Genomic DNA, 12,654 nt, shown 5'->3' on the forward strand with positions numbered 1-12,654 from the left:
AAAAAAACACGCGTTCAAGGGATTTGTGATTATCTTGATGCAAAAAGCATTACTTATAGCTACAATAACGTTTTTCGCTTTTTATAAATGCAAAGGGTAAAATAATTGCAGATTGAATGGGCTCCTTTTTTTGTGGTGGTGGGGAAAAAATTTGCGGTCCAGACTTTTTTGATCAGACCGTGCATGGCTGGCTGGTGGAATGCTAAAGGGAGCTAGGCTCTCCCTAGATGGTCCAGACCCGTCTTGCCGGATCGAATCCGCGCTGGCCCAACAGCTCCCAAAAACTTGGGTTGATAGTAGCGTCCCTACGAGTTTGTTGGTCCGGAATTCGGATTGCTAAAGCCGACGATCAACACAAACTCCAGCAGGAACCAGAGCAAAGTTAGGCATGGGAAGCTTCGCAATAAGCTCTCAGAGTGGCGCGGTGGCCCTTTGAGCGCATCCTTCTTTGCGCTGATTGGCAGAGGATAGGCATTGAACAATCGATGCTCGAGGAGCTAGGGAGCGGTGTCGTAGCCCCAGGGTTTAGGGCTGCCACCATCAGCGCCGCTTATGTATGGAACTTGTTCTGCAGAAATACGAGGCTGTTGGTGATCTTCCATGGTGCGCTTCGGCGACCAGATGGATGCCGTGATCACCGCCAAGGTGCTGAAAGCGTCGGTATACGCCGTGGGGCAGCCTACCACCGGGGTTTGAAGAAAGCGGCTCCTGCGGCGGCACCGTCACTCATGATCCCTGCATAGTGGACGCACTGAAGAGTTGTTTTGCTGCTCGTAATGATATCCGATGTGCGTAGCCGGTGCTAACAAATCAAGCACATGAGAAGGCATCAAAAGCAATTGATAGTTGTTGGGTGGTCGGATGGCCCAGTACTGCAAACCATGGTAGCTCTTGTTGTTGCCATTACACATGATGAAACGCAATGAGCTATGTCAGGCCAGACTGCGCCGAGCTGGGGATATTTTCTGAAGCAGGAACATCATTATATCGTAGCAATTCACGGGAGAATTCCAAAAAATATCCAACGGATGGTTCCCCGTCGAGTATTCTACCCGGTTTATCTGTTGCTCTGGCCTTGGAGACGCCTTGCGCGCCATAACCGATGCCATCGTAGGGCACCTAGCCGACCGTTTCCGAGGGGACGGTGGCGACAACAACAATATCAAATGGAGCGAGTTCAAACCGCAATACATCGGGATGTTGGATCCTCCACGCAAGACTTCGGAAGACCCTAGAGACATCCTAAGTCAGTGCTATGTTTAACGACGATGAAAAGGATGTGATTAATCTTCCACTGCTGATTTGAGATGTCTCTTGGGTCATCTGTGGTTTTGCGTGGGGGATCGAACATCCCGATGTATTGCGGTTTGAACTCCCTACATTTGGTGTTGTTGCCGCCACGATTTCCTCAGAAAAGGTCGGTAAATTACCGCCCATCCCTCCTTCATTACTTGGCCCAACCATCCATCTTCCGGCGAATCAGGTCAGCAGCGGCAAGATTGATCACACCCTTGTCGTCGCCGCTGAACACAGCACTAGTTTGGTTCCCTCCAGAAACACCATGCATATGTCAAATCTAGGAACGTGTCGGAAGGAGGTGCGGGGAGTTCCGAGCGGGGTTTTTGATCTTGGCGCCCCCTCCTACCACAATCAGGACGCAGAAGTGATGTGATATCAAGATGCGCCGCTATACGCGCCCGAGATGCGACCTTGGGAATGCAGCGATGGCAAGATATCCGGCCTCTCCTGCCTCTCTCGCGACGACGACCTTCCGGTTCCGGACAGTGCACCTATCTCAGGGTGTCATCGCCGCTGGAGCCAAGCGTTCCCCCGCCTGGCCGCCAACTGCCGGCCTCGATCGAGAGCATCTCCACCCTTGGGCCGCCGCGGTCCGTAGGTGCCTATATAGCCGGCAGCCACGGCCAGGCCTATCCTTGCCGGGGAGAGTCTGTTGCCAGGCCTCTCCGTCCACTCCCACCCCCCAGACCTTTCTCATCTGATTTCCCTCACCAAAAAAAAACAGTCCATAGCCGACCGACTGCCAGCAAAGATGAAGGCCCCGGCTTGGGCGACGGCCCTCCTCCTGGCGCTGCTGGTGCCGCTCAGCGTGGCGGCCAACATCCGCAACATATACCTCTTCAAGGACGTCATGGTGTCCAACACGACGGCCATCACGCAGTCGGGCTTCAACTCGCTCGTCATGTTCGGCGTCGGCGTGCTGGCCAACGGCGACATCATGTACTACTCCAACACGCCCGGCAGCAAGGACGTGGTGGTGGCGTCGGGCGGCGCCTACGTGGGCGGCGCGGCCCTGCAGGCCAAGGTGCGGTCGCTCAAGAGCGCCCCCGGCAGCACCGTGAACCGGCTCGAGATCTGCATGAACTCCAACAACGTGCGCGAGCTCATGGCCTCGCCCGGGCCCGGCACCAACACGAACGTGTACCGCAACTTCGCCGCGCTCAAGGAGGCCTGGAACCTGGACGCGGTCAACAACAACGACGAGGCCATCTACGAGGTGTCGAGCACCGTCGTCTTCGCCAAGATGCTCGGGCGCATGGGCTACAAGTACGCGGCCAGCCCCTACACCAACCGCAACTTCTACCGCAGCCTGCTGGCCGAGCTCAACCGCGGCCTGGCCGAGAAGGACTGGCTGCTCGACCGCATGTACCTGCAGTGCTACGACGGCGGCGCCGGCAACGACCCCATCGCGTGGCAGGACAGCCTCGGCATCAAGATGGTGCCGCTGCTCTGGGTCATCAACGACTCCAAGCCGTACTACGGCGTCACGCCCGCCGAGGCCCGCACGCGCTTCGCCGCCTGGGCCGCCAGGGGCACGCTCGGCGGCGGCGGGTACTGGAACGAGTACGACATTGAGAAGATGGGCCTGTCGTACAAGGAGTACTCGGGTGTTCTGAGCAGCGTCTTTCCCTGAGCAGTGGTGGGGCTGACCTTTTAACTTGGAATGGCGGGTCGGAGCTATTTATGGCTTCACCATTGTAGAACTTGCATCTGGCCAGAGGTGTCGGCGGATGTCCAGCTTGTAAATAGGTGCTTACGTTGGTACATATTTATTATATTGGCCGGTATGCAGTAGCATGTGTGAGTGTGAGTACATGAGTTTGTATAAGTGGAATCTCACACCCTGGAAACCATCATCATAGACTCCGAGACCTGCACGCGCCCCAGCCCATCACCTTTTGGATAGCAGCCGTGAGTATGACGGACATCTCCTCGTTCGTGCGCGCGGACGGGTGGTAGTCGCAACCGATGTTGTTGTTGGACGCGTCCTGCGTGGGGAAGTCGACAAAGTGTGCTGTAAAGTCGAGCGACGCGATGGTGGCTTTCACGGCGGCGACGTGCTTGGTCCGCTGCTGCTCGGGCGTGTCGTTGCCCAGCAGCGGGGAGCTGGTGATGAACATGGCGGCGCTCGGGTACCTCGCGTGCACGGCCCTGGCGAACCTCGTCAGGGCGGCCGTGAAGACGGCCATGTCGAGCTGGGGCCGCACGCCCGTCCGGAACGAGAAGTCGTTGGTGCCCAGGTTGATGACGACGGCGTCGACGGGGGTCGCAAAGTCGTACGGCCGCGGCGAGAGCGCGCCGTACTGCGCCCACAGCTCGGGCATCAGGGGCGACGGGTCGGGCTCCGGGGTCACGTAGTTCCTGGTGACGCCCTTGCCCGACCAGGCCACGATGGAGTAGTCGGCCGACAGGTTCCGGGCGGTCAGCGCCCCGTAGGTCCGGGTCGCCGCCTCGAGGTGCGCGGCGTTTGCGCACGGGAACACGCCCTCGAGCCCGTAGCCCGCCGTGATGGAGTCCCCGATGAGCTCGATGCGCTGCTTGGGCGCCCGGACGGGGAGCAGGGTGCCGTCGGTTGTCGGCTCGCCCAGGAAGAGGCTGCCAAAGTACGCCTCGGATCGCTTGCGGATCTCGACCGTGTGGCGGCCCCTCGGGAGGCCCGGCGGGGTGTCGATGCTGGAGCCCGTGACCCTGTGCATCACGATGGGCGCGCCGCCGTCGACGACCATCTCGACGGCGGGGTCCCCCGTCTTGGACGTGATGGGGATGCTCGCCGACGTCCCCTCGAACGCGACGGCGATGCCGGTGGCCGGCCACGTCAGCTCCCGCGTGGACGGGTCGACACGGCCGAGGAAGCGGCCGGTCTGCCCCGCTTGCGCCGTCACGGCGTAGGCCGAGGTGCCGAGGACGGCGGCGGCGCGAGTTATGAGTGGGAACATCATCGTCGTCAGCGGCCGCATTGTATCTCCAAGCCCACAGACGGACGCACAGAGGTTAGGCCTCGGCAGAAGGACAAACAGACGATACAGTCCGCCACTGTCAAGTCACAGAACGCCGCCGCGCTCGACTCGTGAGATTAACACTCGCGCCGAGTAATATGTACCTGATTCTTGGATGGGAGACATGACCGGATCAGGCGTTCGGAGCTCGTTCTCCCGGCTAAATAGGCTCGAGAAGCGGGACGGCGCGCATTTTTTCCACAAGACGGGTCGTGTTATTCATCGGTGATGGGAAAGAAGCGAAATTCCTACAGCCTTCCCGAGATTCACCAGCAAGCCGACCGCCCGTAGGTTGGGTCCGTCTACTGTTATTGATGGTGGCCCATGGCGCCGACGCTGTCAGTCTGGTTGCTGACTTAGGACAAGACCAGCTGTCAAAGGCGGCACAGCAGGAAGGAGCTTAAGTGGGCTGGCCGCATGTGCTGGGTGCCGTCTGCGAAACGTCGAGGTGCGTCTGTTGGTGTGTGTCGACAGGCTCAGGTCCGAGGTCGGCATGGGTGCTGTATTTGGAAGGTATTCGGAAGGCTCGACGGTGTTGGCGGGGAACATGAATTGAGACTCGGATCGAGGTGCCAGCCCCTGAACTCGCCGAGCTGGAGCTGTTGGACGACCGAGGTAGCGCAGGATTATTTGGATTTACGATGTTCCTTCCTGTCCAGTCCAGTCGGCGAGAATTCCAAATCTTCAGCGTATCACTAGCTGGAGCAAGCTGCTATCCACAGCGCTAATTAGAGCAAGTGCGGGGATCTCCAGCTTGCAACATAATGACAAATACAGTACTAGCTGCTGTATCACCGAATTTTTCTGACTGCCCTGCTTATGCCCGCATTTGCTTTTGTATTCGCCGACTCTTGCGGTTATTTTGGTAGCCATAAACACTCTGGCGTTCTGTGGACATTCTAGATGAAACTAAGGTTGGGTGGCTGGATGCAAGTATTCCAGATATGTGCTCGTGTCCCGCATCCTTCATCCATGTTCAGCGACTTCAGGGCTGCCAGCTACATGTGCATGTAACTTCTCCACGCCCCTAAGTCACGCTGCATGCAAGTGAGCGCCAATCACATCACCACGGCCCGGCCTGATCGCACATATACCGGCAGTTTACTTGGCAGTTGACTTGGTTGGGGGGCGCATACGATAATGCTTTGGCTCCAGGCAGCTCTTGTTTCGTTTGGATCCCTGTTTTGTCCCATTGCAGCAGCACCCTGTCCCTACTGTTGTCGTGATAAGCCAGCCCCGTTCATGGAGCTCGGCGAGGGCAACGTCGCAAATGCAAGACACTGCATGGGGAATGTTTGATCCTCCCTTGCGTGGGAGTTGCTGTGCATGTGCGTATAGGTACCTCGGGGGGAGTACGGCAGGTACAGTGCTAGCGCCCTGAGGATCCTAATAGATTCGTCTGTTGTCCGGTCCGTTTGTCATACTGATGGTCAACTGTGAGCCGAAGGTGCCCGCCCTCTCAGGCGAGGGAGGAGCTCGGTAATGCTGGGATGCTGGAGGCGTCTGCCGTATAAAGCTTTCGAGGTCCCTCTCCCCTTGCCTTTTGTGCCGTTGTCAAAGCCATCTCGACACCGACAGCAAATCGTATCGACAGCAACACCACAACGACCATCTTCACGACATCCACAGCAAGTGTGAATCTAGATTTACAGATTCAGTAGTACAAGCACAGGTACACATCCCTTCCTCGGCAGGGCAATCCACCAGCCTCTACCCTTGCCCTACACGGGCTGCCACATTGTCCATCCGGGTTCTCATCAAAAGCTTCTTCTGCATAGGGAACACCAGACTTTCCGCTTCTGGACCACCAGCTTGCCCAAAATGGTTCTCACCGGACACTGCCTCTGCAAGGCCGTCACGTACAAGGTCGATGTGGATGCGCCCATAATTACCGGATACGACCATTGTGACGACTGCCAGCGCCAGACCGGCTCGACTTATTGTGAGTTTCCGCCCGAGGTCTTCAGTGCACAGAAGCCCCTTCACTCTTCTAGTGCTCCATTGCACAGAGGAGGCAGCCCCGCCGGGGATGACGTCGTGTGCGCTACAACCCCCACCAGACCCCACCAGACCCCGCCAACCAGTGCTGGGCAGGCGCGCAGTCAGCACTGAATCGCACATCAGCACGAAAGATCTGGATGCAGCATGACTAACGGCAGCCCTTTTGATGTACAGCACTCGTCGTCGTCGTGCCCAAGGACAAGCTCACCATCGACGGCCCGACCAAATCGTGGGCAGGCAAGGGCAGCTCAGGCAAGGCCGTCCACCGCATCTTCTGCAGCGAGTGTGGCTCGCCTATTGCCCACGACCCTGATGCTGTCCCGGAGATTATTGCTCTCAAGGGCGGCACTCTCGACGCGGAGATCAAGAAGACCCTCAAGCCTGTGAGCTTCATACGCGCCGCTGATGGAAACGGGCGAGATGGTTATGTGAAATCACTGACACGCTTTGTAGGACACCGAGATTTGGACTGTCGGCAAGCTTCCCTTTTGCCAAGAGAGCCTGGCCAAGCCCTTCACGCACATGCCCAAGGAAGGATAGATAACCGTCCGGTAGAGGGTATCATGGCCGAATTTGTTTGTTTGGAGATGATGGCATATGAGAGATTGCATAGTTTCAGCAGCGACGGCAGATCACGAGGAGGAATCACATCAAGCAAACAAACAATCAAACCAGATGATAAGCATCTTGTTGCAAATTTTAGGGATATTCAAGGCATAGTGAAAAGCCATGATCACCTGAGAACTCTTTGTCACTGGTTTACTGATGAACGGAGTGAGAAGCAAAAGTTCCAAAGACCACCATAAGGTGCGGGTGTGGGCAGACACGCAAGAAGGGAGACACCGATGGATAGAAAAGGAGAAGCAACTACAGCACAGATCTAGTCGCAAGTGCCCAGAAACCCAGTGAAACCAGTACCCGGCTCTTTCCCGTCCTCAACCCCGCGGCTGCCCTCGACACCGAAGGGGAATCACCGGTTGTGGTCCCAACCCCCGAGCTCCCCGGCGCGCCGGTCCCAAAGGGAGTCAAAGGCGGCGGCGATGCCGTCAGCAGAGGCGGCGGTGCCGAGGCCGCGGTCCCCAATAGGGGCGGTCTCCCCGTCGCGAACTGCAGGCCGGTGGCCGAGGCCAGCGCGGCGCTCCCCGTGATCGGGCCCGGCCCCTGCGGCCCGCTCGGCGTGTAGTAGAGGCTGACCTCGGTCCGCGAGGGGGCCTTGTCGTCGGGCCCCGGCCCGTCGCGGCCGGCTGTTGCCGCGCCGGCCGGCCGGCCGCCGGGAGCGAGAGCCGCCTCGGCAGAGTCGGACAGGGCCCTAAAGGGCACCGACGGTGGCGGTGGTGGCGAAGTGGCGGGCGGCGGGTCGGTGACGGCGAGGAAGCCGCACAGCGCGCTGCTGGCGGCGGCGTCGACGGCGGCGTCCAGGAAGGCGTCGGGCTCGGGCAGCAGGCCGTGCAGGGCCAGGCAGGCGCGGCAGGCGGCGCGCTCGGCGAAGTAGGAGCCGCGGCACATGCACTGGGCGTGCGCCTCGACGTGCAGCGGCGTCGTGCCGTTGGGGAAGCAGAGCGCCTCGGTCACGTCGGCCGAGATGCACGGCGGCACCACCTCGCCCGCCCGCAGCGTTGGCGGCTTGCACACAACGTCGAGGTACGGCCGCGGCCGCGCCGCAGGCGCCTGCGGGCGCGCGGCGGCCCGCGGTGTGGACAGGGGCGGTAGTTGGAGGAGGAGGGCGAGGAGGAGCCGGGTCAGGAGTCGGGTCCTTGGCGTGGGCGTCGGGATGGTGCGAGCCATCTTGTCGCTATGGTCTCAAGGTGCGGCTTGTTCGAGGCGGCTGGAGACGAGGGAGGATCGGTATGGGTGACTCGGGGAGGATATAGTTCTTTCGAGCAGTCGATCATAAGATGCTGGTTATAGGAGGCTATATCCCATCGCCGACGGTGTAGTCCAAGTCCCAGAAAGTGAGAAGCTCACTCTCAAGTTCCAGTGAAAGCGAAAGACAGATCTGAAAGCAGTCAGAGCGGCGGCCCCCAAGGCTAGGAAAGTAAGCGCGCAGCACTGCGGCGGCTACCCGTCCAGGGGCGGCGATGCTACACACTGCGCAATAAACGCATGGCGTGATGGTATCCAAAACCGTAGCCAGGATCGGTAGGGACGGCTGTCGTGGACCGGGACTTGACGCCCCCGATATGGCCTCTGGGAGTACGGGGGCGGTGTGACATCTTGAAGAAAAGGAGCCCGCCCAGAGAGAGAAGACGGACATGGAAAGAGGGAGGAGAGACGAGACCGGATAGATGACTGGACGAACGGATCAGCAGATAGATAGTCGAACAATTTCAAGGGGCCAGCGGATGCATCACACGACCAGCCTGGCCAAGACATGGCGGAGCCAGAGGGCGGGAAATGATAGGAGCCGCGCTCGAGGGTCCGTCGCACCGACCGCTCGGGAGTGGACGGCAACGAGGAAGCTTGGCGAAACCCCGTCTCTCTCGTGCGACCGAGGAGCTTAGTGGCCATGGTGGCCTGCCTCGCGAAGGCCATATCCCCATGGCGGTAAGCAGCGCCCAGAAGCGCGGGGTGTGATGAAAAAGATAATTGTCGGAGCTTACGGGAAGGCCCAGGGGGAGCGTCAGCGACTAGGACAATATAATGGAAACACACCGGACCCCCCGACTTGCCGGCGATAAGGCCCGCTGGATCACAAAGGCAGGATCGGGCATGGGCAGTATCACGACAGACGTAGGGGGACTGATTAGATAGAGCAGATTAGATAGGAAGGGCCCATTCCTCGCACGAGTCTCGTGCAAGTAGTGGGACCTCGCCCTCGTTACATGGCGAGGGCCGGGCCTCCGGCCTGGATCCAGGAAATCGACATCTCTCTTCGCTACTTTTGACCTTCCCCTGCAACGCAGTCACAGACAGAGCCGTCGGCCGTGTGCCCGCGAAGCGTGTGGAACAGGCGCACACACATTGGTGGGCTTCGACAAAAACAAGCGGTGCAGATCACGGGCGACGAGGTCGGCCGGAGAAAGCCGAAGGGAGGGAAGGAGGGCAGTGTGCGTAAGCTCTTTGAGCACTTTAGCCGATTTGATTTGGCAGATGTCTTTGATCCGCCTGCTGCGTGCTCGTCTGCATCTCGTCCGGCTGGAGGCATCAGGCCAACACGCATGAGAAGCTGGCAGAGACGGCATGCCGCTTCAGTACAGCCTGAAGGATATGCGTGGTTGATAGTAGGCTTCCTGACGAGTGTGCCCGTAGGGAAGAGCCGAAGCCCAGTGCCACGTGGGGCGTTTTGCGTAAGGCTATAATAGAAGGAGAACCGTCTTGAACACGGCTGGTGAATGTGCTCAATTCCCGATAGCCCGGCAGGGTTGGAGCAGGACGGTGGACCGCGTGGAAAGATTACACATGAATTCGTGGCTATATCGGCCCTCGAACCCAGATAGGATTTTGGCGTCGTACAAGATATGTGTGCAAGTAACCTGAAATCCAGAGAAGATGCTATATCGACCTAGAGAAGTGACACTGGCCCAAGGAAAAAGTTGGAGACGACACACATGGAGCCGCATCTGCCCCAGGCCATATCCCAGCACAAGCTTGCTCGCGAGCTCGCGCTGCTTCACGCGATACTCTTCAAATCCTTGGATTAAAACCTTGGTACTGACCATGATGCCAATACCCAGCCTCTCTGTTTTGGCTTTTCTGTGCCGCGTGCTGAAGCGGTAGAAAAGGCTCGAGACACAGTTCTCGATGCATTCCAGCCCTAGGACATTGGATCTTGCCGTGCTCTTCGCGCGTTGAAATAAAGTTTAGCGCGGAACTGGAAGAAACAAAGACCAAGCATTCCACCCAGCAACGCTGAGCAGGTGTAATGGCCAATACTTTCATACATTAACATGACGTGGAGAAGGAGAATGGTGATGTTGACCGTGGTCGTATCTGGAGTGATGTCGCCTATGGACGTATCATCGACTGGGTCGACAAACTTACGACTCTCCCAGCCAACCCTTTCCTGCGCGCTGCACCAGCATGACATGCTTCAAGATATGGCTGTCGCCCAAAATATATTTGCTGGTGCCTGCTCTTCCTTGGCGCGTCTTTATCTACTCCTGTATCTGCTACCTTGTGTTTCTGTAGTATCCTTACCAAACGCAAAAAGCAACCTTGAAGTTTGGCTGTGCTGCCTACCAAGCTGCAAAGAACAGCACTAGGTTATTAATCGACGGACGTGATGATGCGCCTCCCTTGGTGTCTGGCGCTCCTATCAAGCGTCTTCCAGGCCGCCGCGGCCCAAGACCTTTCCACGGCAATATCAGACAATCCAAAGCTTTCCTACTTCAAAAAGTTCCTCGACGCCAACCCTGATATATTCGACTCCATCATCCCGGACGGCTGGACCAACGTTACCATCCTGGTACCCACCAATGGCGCCCTGAATAGGCACCATGCTGAGACTGGCAACCGCCTCGAGTCCATGTCCGAGGACAGGATCCACGACATCCTCAGGTACCACACCATCCTGGGCCCGCTGACCAGCAGCAACCTCACCGCGGCACAGGACGACTACTTGGCCGACGGCGACGACTACTCGGCCGACGGCGACGACTACTCCACCGAGGACGCCTATGCCCCCCGGCTGTCCAGGCGGCAGCAGGGCAACGCCGTCAACACCCAGGGCGGCCAGCAGGGCGGCCAGCAGGGCGGCCTCCCCGCAGATACCGCGCTCTCGATAGCCGCCGGAGTGGCCGGCGCCGCCGCGGTCGGTACCCAGTCCCAGTCTCCCTTCGATATACTGAGAAATGTCATCATTATCAGCCAACGGCCGCTGGGCTTGCGCAGGCGAAGGATCAGGAGCAGCTCTGGCTCTGATGGGGACACCGGGGCCCGCGGCGGCCTTGCGTCGGAGAGCACCATCACGTTTGCGGACGGCAGCTGGGACCGCGGGTACTATCAGCTCATCGACAGGTAGTTTCCATCCGTCATACCCCCCGCCTACGGGATCTCTCGTCTGCTTTCCTCGCTGCCGTCTCCAAAGGTTGTTACTTTTTTGCCAGGTAGCACTGACAATACATGGTTCTCAAAACAGATACCTGGAGATACCCGATCTTTGCTCCAAGACCAGCCGGCGCATCCGGAGCCTGGACAAGCTCGACGAGAAGATGCGGAGGAATGATCTCTGGCCGCTGGTCGACAACGCGTTCAACGTCACCTGCCTCGCCCCGAGCAACAAGGCATTCAGGCACGGTGAGAGGTTTTACAAGAGAACCTTGCAGTACGTGCTGGAGTTTCATAGACCCGTGCCCGTCCCACGAGAAGCAAGGGCTGCTACTGACCAGAGATTCCCCTCGATAAGCCGCCACGTCTTGCCCGGGGTCACCTACACCTACTATTTGCGCGACGGGCAGGTCCTCAAGTCCCTGGACGGAGGGGACGTGAGGGTCTCCATCAGGGACGGGTACTACTACTTCAACGACGCCAAGGTCATAAAGCCGGATTATCCGTAAGCTGCTCCTTGCTGTTGTCACCCGTGTGCCCCTGGAGTCTCCAGGCCGCACGCACCGGCTGATGGCCGACTTTCGTTTGCTGACAAGCGCGAGCCAGGACGGATAACGGCATCATCCACGTACTGGACCGTATCATGTCGCCCAAATACAAATACGAGACGGATGACTACGTACAAGATGGGAGCGAGGATAGAGAAGAAGGGGTGCAAGAATGGAATGCTGGTGCGAAATAGGGAGCTCGGGCAGACATATGCGAACAGGGGATAGCAAATCATGGACGTAAGATATGAGAGTATGGACGAGTGAGATATCCTTCCAAAATGTCTATGATGCTATAACGTCTATACTACTCAGCTAATATTATCAAATACGAATCAATCCTTTCAACTCCTTTCAGATGGTCTATATCGAAGTTGCTGGTCGCCAAGATTGCATTCCAGCTCATTGTGTCGTCCACATTCCAGTCCAGCTCGATAGAGCCGTTCATGCCATGCCAAATATTCTCGTAAATGCCATATATGTATGTATAGCGCCGTATGTTGCTCTTTTCACATTTTCCATCTCCCAAAATCATTAAATCTTTGCTTTATTTACCTCGAGGGTGCTGTTGTAACCTCCTGGGCGGACGCAATGGAACACCCGCTTAGAGGAGATGCGCCAGGGATACGAGAACACCAACCACGACGGCGCCGGCGCAGCCCACCAGCCTCGCCGCCGCGCCGTTGGGCCGCTCCTTCTGCACCGTGGCGGCGGCGCCGTCGGCGGTGAGGGTGCAGCTGGCGGGGCCGCACGCGTAGCTCGAGGGGCAGCAGCCGGCCTGGGGCCCGGCCGAGTCCGGGCAGAGGAACCAGCCGCCGGCGCAG

At 58.4% G+C, this 12,654-nt stretch overlaps 9 protein-coding genes across 9 annotated transcripts in view; 4 read left to right on the forward strand and 5 right to left on the reverse strand.

The window, feature by feature from the left end:
* Positions 1-305: 305 nt before the first annotated feature.
* Positions 306-911, reverse strand: GGTG_00776 (hypothetical protein; the record flags this gene model as incomplete). The annotated part of the gene is made up of 2 exons (XM_009218527.1): positions 306-497; positions 753-911. 2 exons carry the CDS (start codon positions 909-911, stop codon positions 306-308), a joined length of 351 nt encoding a protein of 116 aa, XP_009216791.1.
* Positions 912-2,050: 1,139 nt separating this feature from the next.
* GGTG_00777 (hypothetical protein) lies at positions 2,051-2,932 on the forward strand (the record flags this gene model as incomplete). Its single annotated transcript, XM_009218528.1, has 1 exon — positions 2,051-2,932. One exon carries the CDS (start codon positions 2,051-2,053, stop codon positions 2,930-2,932), a length of 882 nt encoding a protein of 293 aa, XP_009216792.1.
* Positions 2,933-3,155: 223 nt separating this feature from the next.
* Positions 3,156-4,256, reverse strand: GGTG_00778 (lipolytic enzyme; the record flags this gene model as incomplete). Its single annotated transcript, XM_009218529.1, has 1 exon — positions 3,156-4,256. One exon carries the CDS (start codon positions 4,254-4,256, stop codon positions 3,156-3,158), a length of 1,101 nt encoding a protein of 366 aa, XP_009216793.1.
* Positions 4,257-4,634: 378 nt separating this feature from the next.
* On the reverse strand, positions 4,635-4,844 carry GGTG_00779 (hypothetical protein; the record flags this gene model as incomplete). The annotated part of the gene is made up of 1 exon (XM_009218530.1): positions 4,635-4,844. The coding sequence occupies one exon, from the start codon at positions 4,842-4,844 to the stop codon at positions 4,635-4,637; it is 210 nt and encodes a 69-aa protein (XP_009216794.1).
* A 1,010-nt stretch (positions 4,845-5,854) lies between these two features.
* Positions 5,855-7,293, forward strand: GGTG_00780 (hypothetical protein). The gene is made up of 4 exons (XM_009218531.1): positions 5,855-5,967; positions 6,074-6,237; positions 6,471-6,679; positions 6,750-7,293. Exons 2-4 carry the CDS (start codon positions 6,117-6,119, stop codon positions 6,834-6,836), a joined length of 417 nt encoding a protein of 138 aa, XP_009216795.1. The 5' UTR covers positions 5,855-5,967; positions 6,074-6,116; the 3' UTR covers positions 6,837-7,293.
* GGTG_00781 (hypothetical protein) lies at positions 7,164-8,081 on the reverse strand (the record flags this gene model as incomplete). The annotated part of the gene is made up of 1 exon (XM_009218532.1): positions 7,164-8,081. The coding sequence occupies one exon, from the start codon at positions 8,079-8,081 to the stop codon at positions 7,164-7,166; it is 918 nt and encodes a 305-aa protein (XP_009216796.1).
* A 753-nt stretch (positions 8,082-8,834) lies between these two features.
* GGTG_00782 (hypothetical protein) lies at positions 8,835-9,587 on the forward strand (the record flags this gene model as incomplete). Its single annotated transcript, XM_009218533.1, has 3 exons — positions 8,835-8,840; positions 9,206-9,343; positions 9,546-9,587. 3 exons carry the CDS (start codon positions 8,835-8,837, stop codon positions 9,585-9,587), a joined length of 186 nt encoding a protein of 61 aa, XP_009216797.1.
* A 931-nt stretch (positions 9,588-10,518) lies between these two features.
* On the forward strand, positions 10,519-11,791 carry GGTG_00783 (hypothetical protein; the record flags this gene model as incomplete). The annotated part of the gene is made up of 2 exons (XM_009218534.1): positions 10,519-11,252; positions 11,374-11,791. 2 exons carry the CDS (start codon positions 10,519-10,521, stop codon positions 11,789-11,791), a joined length of 1,152 nt encoding a protein of 383 aa, XP_009216798.1.
* A 643-nt stretch (positions 11,792-12,434) lies between these two features.
* GGTG_00784 (hypothetical protein) overlaps positions 12,435-12,654 on the reverse strand; it is a gene marked incomplete at its 3' end in the record, with an annotated part of 1,825 nt that continues 1,605 nt past the window's right edge. Inside the window, exon 3 of the mRNA XM_009218535.1 lies at positions 12,435-12,567. Coding sequence (XP_009216799.1) covers positions 12,435-12,567 — 133 coding nt within the window. The remainder of the gene's footprint in view (positions 12,568-12,654) is intronic.

Source organism: Gaeumannomyces tritici (genome assembly GCF_000145635.1).
Source record: "Gaeumannomyces tritici R3-111a-1 unplaced genomic scaffold supercont2.1, whole genome shotgun sequence".
In the NCBI taxonomy this organism is placed as follows: domain Eukaryota; kingdom Fungi; phylum Ascomycota; class Sordariomycetes; order Magnaporthales; family Magnaporthaceae; genus Gaeumannomyces; species Gaeumannomyces tritici.

Excerpts from the sequence above, each read along its gene's own strand:
- GGTG_00780 (XM_009218531.1), top strand. The coding sequence starts at position 6,117 with ATGGTTCTCACCGGACACTGCCTCTGCAAGGCCGTCACGTACAAGGTC. Across the intron at positions 6,238-6,470 it reads CCAGACCGGCTCGACTTATT|CACTCGTCGTCGTCGTGCCC; the intron begins GTGAGTTTCCGC and ends TTTGATGTACAG. Across the intron at positions 6,680-6,749 it reads TCAAGAAGACCCTCAAGCCT|GACACCGAGATTTGGACTGT; the intron begins GTGAGCTTCATA and ends CACGCTTTGTAG.